Here is an 11758-nt window from a genome sequence, read left to right on the forward strand (position 1 = left end):
GCTGGTGACAACCCTTAATCCTGCAGGGGCTGAACCAGCAGCATCAGGGCCTGAGGAGGAACACGCCTCCCATTCCGTCCAAGCCTCCCGGTGGCTTCGCCAAGCCCTCTTCCGGCATGGTCAACGGCGGCGTGCGCATGCGGAACGGCGTGCGGCAGGTGGCGGTCAGGCCGCAGTCGGTGTTCGTGACCACGACGCAGACGTCGGCCAAGGACGGCCACTACGCCACGGGCTCCCTGCGGCGGAACGAGTCCCTGGGCAGCAGCGACCACTACCGCTCTGGCTCGGCCACGCTCGGCGTCCGGCGGAACGCCTCCTTCAGCACCGTGCGGCCCCACGTGGTCGTGGAGAGTCAGCCCAGGCCTTCGGAGCGCTCCGGCCTCGGCTCCTCATCCTCCGTGTTCGCCACGAGCAGCTCCGCCCAGGACTCGCTCCGGGTCGGCCAGCGGAACGGCATCCCGGTGTCCACGGTCCGACCCAAGCCCATGGAGAAGGGCCAGCTGATCCACAACAACCTGGGCAGAGACCTGTACGTGTCCATCGCCGACTACAGAGGGGACGAGGAGACCATGGGCTTCCCCGAGGGCACCTGTCTGGAGGTGCTGGAGAGAAACCCCAACGGATGGTGGTACTGTCAGGTGCAGGACATCCTGATGCCCCGCAAGGGCTGGGTCCCCTCCAACTACCTGGAGAGGAAGAAATAACCTCCCCACTTCTTTACCCCACCCACCCCCCCCCACAATGATGCCCGCCAACAACACTGGTGGCATCGCTCCTTGCGAATGTTACCCAAGCAATATGCTCCCCCAAAATGTACAGTACATTTCTGAAAAGACTGTAAAATATGACGTTTTAATTTGAAGAAAGAAAAAAATAGACACTTTTTTGGTGCTGGTTTACTAAAAATGACCATGTGGAGGAGTGTAACGGTTTAAAATTATGTCGGAATGCAATGTTATGAGACGTTGAGGAAGGGGCTTGGCCACCCCAGAGAACAAAGATATCGAAGAGGACAAATTATCTATGAGATATGGAACGGGAAAGATGCCCTTAAAAGGGTTTTACATCAGTTAATGGAGAAGTTAAGCAGGGTAATGGCTAGCCTTATTCCTGCCCGATCATTGACTTAATTACGATACCAAATAAGTGCCTTTGTATACAGTTATGATTGACCTGAACGGAAGGTCCTAAGAAGACGTTTATGGCAGTGAATCAACCAAATCTAAAGAGTGCCATAGGCCATAGGAGAGCGTGAATACCAACCGCAAGTATTTTTATAACTGGGAGATAGCTCTAGTTTTAGTGGTGCTAAACAAGCAAAGAGGTTTGATCTGGGAGATGCTGTAGGAGTGGAATCAAACGCCAAATATGGAGGGAAGAAATTGAGATGTAAGTCGCTGTTTCTCAATATGGGGTCCTGGGAACACCAGGGGTCCAAATGCGTAGACTCCTGAGGGGGCCTGTAACTCAGCTGGACCCTTATGGGTCCATTTGTACACTCTCAAAGTTACACAGACCGGTTATGGGTCCACTATGGGACCGGCGGCGGGTGCCCAGACCCCGTGTTGAGAACCAGTGACGTTGAAGTGACTGGAGTCACACAATAAGCCACTCATTTTATGCCACAGTCATCGTGCAAAGTAAAATAGAAAAAGAAGAAGAAAAAAAAAAAGGAATTTAAAACATTTCAATCCTCTTTTTTTATTTTCTGTATTATGTTTTTAATTTGTCGCGCATATTCTAAAGACTTCCTTAGAGAAATATTTCTGCTTTCTTGTGACATCTAGTTCTCCACCAGACAGCCTTGGAAGAGTTGAATGCTCCTGCCTCGCAATCTTTTGCCTTCTCTCCATCACTTGAACCCTACCATCCCTATTCTGAGGGGGAAAACATTAGTTGAAAATAGCCAGAGCTTGTCGATCGGCTGTTTTCGGTGAAGAGATTTGGTGTAGAAGCAAGGACTGTCTAACCCATTCTGAACGGGAACACATTTTGGTGTCAGCATCATGTTATGCTTTAGCTATTATTAAAAATAGCAGATCTACAAGCTCATAGCGCGCCACCGAGTGGCGCGCTACGAGCTTGTAGGTCTGCTATTTTTGAAAAATCTAAGAACGACTGACATTTTTAGAATCTGATCTCAGGTCAGAATGGGTTAATCAGACCAGTGTGTGTCCAGTGGAAACCTCGTATGAATCTGATCTCAGGTCGGAATGGGCTAAAGAGGACGAGACGCGACGACCGTGCGGGCGACGCCATGTTGCTCCATGGTGCTCCATGGAAGGAAAGAAACATGTGCAGTTGAGACCCAGGAAGTTGTACATGCCCAAATGTGTGCATGTGCATCTTTCCTTCCATGGAGCACCATGGAGCAACATCCACGCCCGCCCGTACGGTCTTTGCGTCTCGTCCTCTTTAGACAGTCCTTGTGTAGAAGGGGTCAGAGGCGCGGACCAAGTACAGAGGTCATCTCAGGTCAAGTTTACTGTAAGTGTAGAGGGTTTAAGTGGTGTGATAGTGGCAGAATGTCTGTGCTCAGGTAGAAATGATTTGGCTTAATTAGCTTTGTTGGTTACAGAGAGACCATCCCCACCCCATCCCTCTCCCCCAAAAAACGTCTTTAGTACACATTTTAATGTAAGCTAGATATTAAAAAAAAATGTAATGAGAGGTACAGTCAAAATAATATTTGAATTACAAATAGAATGCACATGAGTGCATTCTATAGTACATTGCCACCTCATGTTTGCTTTTTAGCTTAACTATTCAATTAGTTTACATTATTTTAGTTTTCCTATTTTTTAGTTCCAGAGGAAATTGACTTTGTATATATATTGCTGCTTTGTATACTGTACGTATAGTATACCACTGCTACAGCAGTGCAGACACTACGTGAATACTGGAATATGGTGAATTCCATTTAATCCCAGGGATATACTTCATATAGCATTAAGCCCAAAATGTGAGACAACCAAAGAGTTATCATTTCATCAGCTACTTCTTGTAGCTTTATCCCATTCTGACCGGGAACCCATTTTGGGGTTCACATCATGTTATGCTTTAGCTATTGAAAAAATAGCAGATCTACAAGCTCATAGCGCGCCACCGAGTGGCGCGCTATGAGCTTGTAGGTCTGCTATTTTTTGAAAAATCGAAGAACGACTGACATTTTTAGAATCTGATCTCAGGTCAGAATGGGTTAATCAGACCTAGTGTGTGTCAAGTGGAAACCTCGTATGAATCTGATCTCAGGTCAGAATGGGTTATTATTTATTTATGGCTGCAAGTAATGCAGCGGATCATACAACATACCTTATTGAAAACGTGTTTTCACGTTACTATGTGGAAGCACTTGATACGTCGTACCCAGAGTACAGTATAACAAAGAATGCAGTTCAACAGCTAAAGTAATAAGAAAAATAGAATTGGATATTGCTGTGCAGTATTGATTTAGATTTTGAACGGTAGGGGGGGAAAAAAATAAGAAGTTGTTTACCTCGTAGCTTTGAAGTTGTTTCAGTTTTCAAAAATATAGTTGTAGTCTACATCCCACATCCCTACATGAGTAATTTATTTAATATACAGTATATATATATATATATATATATATATATATATATATATATATATATATATATATATACATACATACACACACACACACACACACACACACACACACACACACACACACACACACACACACATATTTTACATTTTTCCCAGAACACCAAATGATAACATTAATACAAATGTTGCCACATTTGAAATACAACAACAACAACCCTAAAATATGACTCTAAATGGCTGATGTTCAAGACTGCTGAAATATATTTTCTAATGAACAGAACAGTGTAAAGCTCCTGTTTTGAGCTTCAACACTAACCTTTCATTCATGTTTTCTGCTGGACAGTATTATAGTATTTAACAAAGTACAATACCTGCTAGATCGCAGTTATCTATTTAGCCAACCATAGTTGTTTATTTGTGTTTGTTAATGTGTGATCATCACACAGGGACAATAATGAAGAACGAAGTGGTTTTGTTTTGTGAATTAGTGCACTTTAAAAAAAAGAAAAACTTTTTTTAGTGGTGCATTAATGTAAAGATGCAGTCAATACTCAGCATATTATTTATTGATACACATAGATTTTTGTAAGTATTTAATTCTTTTTTCTTTTTACCTTTTTACCTCAACTGAGGACTCAATTCCTGTCGGTACATGAGTTGCCTCAGTCACAGTCACAGAAAAACAAAAAAAGCCAGATCTCTTCCTCAAGCAATGATAACACAATGGATTGAGAAATAGCACAGCCTTGTGGGAGACAACATGTACTGCAAGATATCTTTACACAATCCCATTTTCAAGGATTATGATTATGAACCATCCTACCTCAGTGCAATAGGAAATGCACTGCTGGTCAGTGAGTCTACCCATAAACGTTTCATGTTTTTTCATTCTAAATATCAATGCAGCTAAAATAGTATTGTTGACCTTTTTAAAAATATATAATATATCTATTTGTTTTTTGTTGTCTTCGGCCAAAACCTATCCAATTTTTGTTTTTCCAAATGCTGTGTGCTGCACCTTAATTAAGCAAACCATGGGCACTTCCTTCATCTTTATTGGACATTACATAATGCCTGACTTAAAGTATATTTATTTTATGTGGATTTATACACAAAGAAAACAATCATAAAAAAATACCCCTTCAACAGGCCTGTCAGTCCATTCCAAAAGAGGATTATAACCTGTATTGAGCTCTTTTTAGATACTAGATACTCTAAATTGCCAACACAGAACAAGAACTGTTGTGTATGTTGATGTAAGGGTATTTAAAAAGCTACCAATCCAACAACATCTATGAGGATCATCAGTGGTGGACCGTAACAGTACATTTACTTGAGTATTGAACTTTACTTGAGTATTTGGATCTTTGAACACTTGGTTATGTTACTTGGGCGGAGCGTTGTAATTACAACAAATAATTTCGATACAACAATTCATTGATATGCAATTCGTATACATTTGAATACTAAGTATTTTTAAAAGCAATGTGCTACGGTGACCAGGAGTATCAATTCAATATAATTAATAGGAGATTCATTGGCATGAGAAAACATAATATGTTTAGGCATTGCCAAAGCAAGTATCTCAAAGTATATACTCACGTACTGGTGTTGAGTACTTTGTCCATCACTGATGATATCGGGATGCTGCTGTTTCATTATCGATACTAATCTCCCGTCCTGACGAAGGCATTATGTAAATGTGTTTAATCACTCTTTAACCTTGTTATTTTTTTTGTTTGTTTGTTTGCTACACCACATATCGCTTTAACCGAGTACAACCGGTGTACTCCGCTCATTGGCGGCTGAAATTACAAGGGAATTTACATTTTTCAGCCTTTTTTTTTCTTTTCTCATGCTGTTTAGTTGTGTAGCAAGCTGTCTTTTCTTTGTATGTTCGTCTATTGTCATTTTGTTTTCCTCATCTGAACCTATATATTTTGCTTGATCATAACTGAGAAATATATCTGAGAGGAAATGTGCAATAGAAAAGAGGCATCATCAAGAGGTTAAAAAAACAGAGGTTGTTGTAGCGGTTCCCAGCCTTGTCTGTATCGGAGGAGCCCACTTGGAATTGGAAAAGTCTGAAAAGCGCTATGGTCCACCCATCGGACCACTAAAAAGTGGTTTGATGTGTGGGCCTGTTTATTTCAGTGATCAATCAATCGATTGTGTTCTGGCTTGGATCAATGGCACTAACATGCGTTGGTATACTTTCCTATTTGTCCAATGACAACACACTTTTTAATGTCCATTTAATCATTACAACAACTTGCAATACCCTTGCAATACCCTCACGGCCCACCAGTGGGCCCCCGACAAAGAGCTTTGGAATCGCTGGGGGATGTTGGAATAGAAACTTTTAAGTAAACATGGTCAAACCATTTTTATTTCCTGCCTCCCGAGAGCGGGTAGCAGCCCCTCTATCTGCCAGTCATAGCCTTTCACAGAGAATTATCATTTGTAACGAACAGTGGAAATACCCCTTAAATGACGGACGTTCTCCATAACCGACAGTTAGACCTGAATCGTCATCTCACTCTTACCCCCTCCCGCCGCCCCTTGATCCAGCCGATGAATTTGTGAAAGAAAAGCACGCCCGGGAGAAACAAAATCAATGACCCCGCTTCGGTTGTTGAGGTGTCAGACAGACGTCTGGGGCACCGCGTTGACAGACGGAGAATCATGAGAGAGTCGCCGCCGAGGGGGCTCTCCCCTCGGAGCTGTCACATTTTGTGCCTGGATGGAATTTTGATACTTTACCGGGGTTTTATTTTTGTTTCGCTTTCTCCCCCCCCCCCCCGCCACCCTAGAGTAGGTCCTGTATCTTGACACTTCCATCGCCACTGAGCCGTGCCGGGCCTCCTCTTCGCCGTGCGATGGTGGTGCGACAGTGGAAAATTACATTCGGAGCCATCAAGTATGTCAGGCGGGGGAGATGTCGCTTGGAGGAGAGAGAGAGAGAGAGAGAGAGAGAGAGAGAGAGAGAGAGAGAGAGAGAGAGAGAGAGAGAGAGAGAGACTGCCCGGGCAAAACAAAGCGACTGAGAAATGAAAGGCTATTTCAGGCTATGTGGGTTCAGGCCCTCGGCGTCCGAGATGTGTGCTGAACTACGTGTACTTTTCTTGTTTTTTTGTTCTCTGCTCCCCCAGAGGCCCAGACAGTCTCATCAACATGATCTGCAGGTGACCACTTCATGTCATACAGTGCTATAAGGCCAGTGCTTCTCAAAGCGCGGTCCAGGGGCTTCCTTGAGGAGGTTACAAACGGACCCTCGCAGGTCTGTAACTCTGAGAGTACAAACGGAACCAGACAGACCTTTACCCGGGTCTGTCTGGTTCCGTTTGGTTTCCGCTCTCAGAGTTATAGCGGTGTCTGTCCGTGAAATTAAAACATTTGAGAACCACTGTGCTAATTAAAGGCCTGCACACTCTGTCGACAGTGCTTTGCAGCCTCGTGGCCACGACACGCTTCAGTTTTAATGGTTGTACTGTACCTACAGTACGTTCCATTGAACCTCTATTAACCTGTTGAGGTTGACTGTTCTTTTTTTTTCTCCACACTCTAGGTTTTCCGTCCATTAGTTTTTGATGAAGGAAGTCATGGCAATCAGGCCATCATGGCTGCATCTCACTCACGCTTGCGTATACATCTGCGGTAAACAGCATCCAGGGTTCGATTTTTTATTTGTCTTTTTTTTAAAACACCTCATTTTAGCACTTCTTCCCAATTAGCAAGCTTGTAGAGCTGCTATTTAAAACAAAACAACTACAAAACAAACTACATATAAAAAATACATATGTGCCTGACATAGGGGCGCCAGTGGCAGTTAACTTATATTTTTTATTAAATTCTTAAAGTGTGACATTGTCAAACGTAAATATCATTTCCCAAAAGGAAATGCATTAATTCAGTCTGACCAATAAATAGGCAAGGATAAAACGTACCCCGGCCGGCCATTAAAAAAAGGAAAAGGGATGACCAGGGAGGGGTATCAACAGCAGAAGCAAATCGAACCCTGACGGCATCTATAAAGCTTATACCGGTAGTTTGACATTGAAGGAGGAGGGCGTTTGAGGCCAAGTGCCTTCCTTATTTTGTTGCTGCCGCCCCCCCAGCATGTGCCCACACACACACACACACACACACGCGCACACACGCTGTAACGCAGAGATGAAGTGAATCCATTCATGTCAGAGGAAATAGATTAGGTTGCCAAACCATATTCCGGAGGTCAATCAAGCGTGACGGCTCTGATACTTTGCCGGTTCCCTTCAGTGTTCTTCGGCGCTCGCCTTTTTAGTTGGAACAAATTGACGGCTCCCCTCGAGCGTGACGCGCCTTAAACCCCGTAATCCCGGAGAGAAGCAGGTCTTTCTACTGCACTTCTTCTGCTGCTTTCCCTTCTGTCTCTGTCTCTTCTCCCATCATGGCCCTTCTGTCTCTGTCTCTTCCCCCATCATGGCCCTTCTCTTCTGTCTCTTCTCCCATCATGGCCCTTCTCTTCTGTCTCTTCTCCCATCATGGCCCTTCTCTTCTGTCTCTTCTCCCATCATGGCCCTTCTCTTCTGTCTCTTCTCCCATCATGGCCCTTCTCTTCTGTCTCTTCTCCCATCATGGCCCTTCTCTTCTGTCTCTTCCCCCATCATGGCCCTTCTCTTCTGTCTCTTCCCCCATCATGGCCCTTCTCTTCTGTCTCTTCCCCCATCATGGCCCTTCTCTTCTGTCTCTTCTCCCATCATGGCCCTTCTCTTCTGTCTCTTCCCCCATCATGGCCCTTCTCTTCTGTCTCTTCCCCCATCATGGCCCTTCTCTTCTGTCTCTTCCCCCATCATGGCCCTTCTCTTCTGTCTCTTCCCCCATCATGGCCCTTCTCTTCTGTCTCTTCCCCCATCATGGCCCTTCTCTTCTGTCTCTTCCCCCATCATGGCCCTTCTCTTCTGTCTCTTCCCCCATCATGGCCCTTCTCTTCTGTCTCTTCTCCCATCATGGCCCTTCTCTTCTGTCTCTTCTCCCATCATGGCCCTTCTCTTCTGTCTCTTCTCCCATCATGGCCCTTCTCTTCTGTCTCTTCTCCCATCATGGCCCTTCTCTTCTGTCTCTTCTCCCATCATGGCCCTTCTCTTCTGTCTCTTCCCCCATCATGGCCCTTCTCTTCTGTCTCTTCCCCCATCATGGCCCTTCTCTTCTGTCTCTTCCCCCATCATGGCCCTTCTCTTCTGTCTCTTCTCCCATCATGGCCCTTCTCTTCTGTCTCTTCTCCCATCATGGCCCTTCTCTTCTGTCTCTTCCCCCATCATGGCCCTTCTCTTCTGTCTCTTCCCCCATCATGGCCCTTCTCTTCTGTCTCTTCTCCCATCATGGCCCTTCTCTTCTGTCTCTTCCCCCATCATGGCCCTTCTCTTCTGTCTCTTCCCCCATCATGGCCCTTCTCTTCTGTCTCTTCTCCCATCATGGCCCTTCTCTTCTGTCTCTTCCCCCATCATGGCCCTTCTCTTCTGTCTCTTCTCCCATCATGGCCCTTCTCTTCTGTCTCTTCTCCCATCATGGCCCTTCTCTTCTGTCTCTTCTCCCATCATGGCCCTTCTCTTCTGTCTCTTCTCCCATCATGGCCCTTCTCTTCTGTCTCTTCTCCCATCATGGCCCTTCTCTTCTGTCTCTTCTCCCATCATGGCCCTTCTCTTCTGTCTCTTCCCCCATCATGGCCCTTCTCTTCTGTCTCTTCCCCCATCATGGCCCTTCTCTTCTGTCTCTTCTCCCATCATGGCCCCTTTCCTCGACACAGCCTATAGCAGTGATTCTCAATCATTTTTCTTGTCAAGGACGACCCCCCAAAATGACCACCCAAAATGTATTAGACCACAGACACCCCAATCTGCAGAAGATTGGGGGGGGGGGAGACCTCTGGGAGTATGCGTGTGTTTTCTTGTGAAGGGGGAGAGAAGAGGAGAGAGAGAGACTGTCCTGCATGATGAGATGGATTGTGTGTGTAGGTGTGTCAAGGAGAAGTGAGGCTAGTGAGATATGTTATAAATAGAGGACATGGACATGAGACGGATCAGATGGTGGATTTCAGGAGAGGGAGAGAGCGAGAGTGGGAGGAGATAGGGGGGCAAGTAAAGTTCTCTTGATTGGAGAGGAGTGCATAGTGACTAGAGGTATATCTCATGCTGTCACAGCTACCAGTTCATCTATCCCATTAGGAAAAGCCTGGCTGTGAATCTTAACTTCTCGCAAAGAGAGCCTAACAAGCTCTCCATGTATGAAGTCTGACTGTGAAATCTCATTACCCCCAAACAGCGTTTTAATGCTTTTATTTAAAGTTTGAAATCTCCCCACATGCTGATAACAAAAGTGCAAAACCTGTAAGGGGGCCTTTTCAGAGATTCTTCTCCCGCTCTCACTCTATGCTTATAGCGTAGAAGGAGCCGTGCTAATCCTTATGCTTGGGTTTGAATTACTTTATCTATGTGGCATTTAACTTAACATGAACCCCAGCGTCCCTATTCTGGGGTGAACATTCTGTGAGAACTCACAATGCCTTGCGTATTAGCATATTGTGATCTATTAGTAGATTGGCTTTTTTGGAGAACAGATTTGGTGGAGAGGGTGAAAAAAGGAGCTACTCCTGTATAGAGCCCAGTTTCCAGCCTGAATCACTGCGTTGCGTGAATTTGTTTTGTCTGTGTGGGGTGAGTTTAGTGAATCATACGTACGTTGCAGGGCAACAGCAGTGCAAGTGTGCATTGATACAACGTCAAACTGGTGTTCTTTTCCCCCCAACTCGCACCACAGACTAATCAGAAGCGACAGCTCAATTTCACCAGTTTACATGTCCCGCCTACCTTGGAGATATGACCGCTTCTAGAATGAGTAGCGAGTGACAAAGCAAATTCACGGGAGCGCAGCGATTCAGGCTGGAACCCAGGCTAGTTAAGTTGCCCTGAAATCGCTAGTCGATGTTGATGATTTGCGTCAAGACGCCTGAGGACCGAGGTCGCGTTCACGCATCTGCCTCACTGCTGGGCGAGCGCTGGCGCTGCTGGGCGTGCGCTGACGCTTTAGGTTTCGGGCCCGTTGAGAACTCCGGCTGCCGGGCGCAGCTGCACTAATAACTTTGGGCCAGGCCCGTCTAGAGTTTGAAATTTGAATGGACAGGTTTAAGTTAAAAGGGAGACATCGAAGAGGAAGGATGGATGGGGAAGGATCAACAATGTCAGAACAGGTTCTGAAATATATCCATATATGGAGATCTAAGGGTTTGAGGTTTGAGGTCGTAGAGTAGAGTTGCTTCCCAATAGTGATGACATCAGGGACCTCCATATATGCGCCTAACTCCGACAGCAGGTCGCATTTACTATGACATCAGGGCCTCCACATCTCCATCCCTGATGATGTCACATGATGTCACGAGACCTGGTCACCATACAGTATATGGTGCTCGACACACTAGCTGACGGGAAATGCTCGATTCCATTTTGTTAACTGCTGTCACACAAATAGGGAAATACACTTTCTGTGTAGCCTGGAAAGAAAAGTATTGTTTTCTAGAAATGAACTGAGTATTTGTGTGGGTGTTGATAATGGCAAGTTGTCAAAATAAAAACATCAACCATTGAACCAGGAGAGTGGATGGGAAGTGTTAAAGGGGGAATGGAGGGGAACGTATGAAAAGAAAGTTGTATAGCAAGTGTGTGTGTGAGAAGCTGGTGGTCGGTACTTAGGGGAGGTATGGTATCCACCAAGAGTGTTGTTTTTTTCCTGAGTGAGACTTGAAACTATAGCGTTTGAACGTGATGTTAGCCAAGTGCCTTGCGTTTCCGCTGGGGGAAAGAAGGCTTCGGTGGACATACACAGCCTCACAGGGAATGATTATGTATGTTGTTGTTTTTTTTATGTTAAATTAATATCTTGGTTTTATTTAGGTTTTTGTTTATGCAGGAAAGGAAGTGAAGGTGCATGGGGGCCTTTAGCCTAATTTATACGTCTGTCACAGAGTGAAACAGTGTAATTAGGCTTGATTGTGCCGCTGTAGCGTCGGTACAGAGTGGTTGAATGAATGCTGATTATGTCAGGCAGCCAGGCAGTCATCAGCGGGGCCTGTCTCAGAAGCATCATCAGTGCGGCTGTGTCGGGCAATGAGGCACACTGAACCCTTTTGTGTCTTGTTTGCTGCTTCCCTTGTTGT

General features: G+C 45.2%; 1 protein-coding gene across 5 annotated transcripts in view; it reads left to right on the forward strand.

Annotated features, from left to right (window-relative positions):
- The window catches only part of LOC308312860 (SH3 and PX domain-containing protein 2A-like), a gene marked incomplete at its 5' end in the record, with an annotated part of 152271 nt that extends 148675 nt beyond the window's left edge, over positions 1 to 3596 (forward strand). For 4 of the 5 annotated variants that reach the window (XM_080759609.1, XM_080759611.1, XM_080759612.1 and 1 more), the window contains 2 exons: positions 27 to 3003; positions 3258 to 3596. In XM_080759609.1, coding sequence (XP_080615735.1) covers positions 27 to 704 — 678 coding nt within the window. In that variant the 3' untranslated portion in view covers positions 705 to 3003; positions 3258 to 3596. Of the gene's footprint in view, positions 1 to 26; positions 3048 to 3257 lie in introns of those variants that run through there. The other variant, XM_080759610.1, reaches the window with a different exon arrangement.
- Positions 3597 to 11758: the final 8162 nt, after the last annotated feature.

This window comes from Protomyctophum bolini (genome assembly GCF_963924005.1).
Source record: "Protomyctophum bolini genome assembly, chromosome: 3".
In the NCBI taxonomy this organism is placed as follows: Eukaryota; Metazoa; Chordata; class Actinopteri; order Myctophiformes; family Myctophidae; genus Protomyctophum; species Protomyctophum bolini.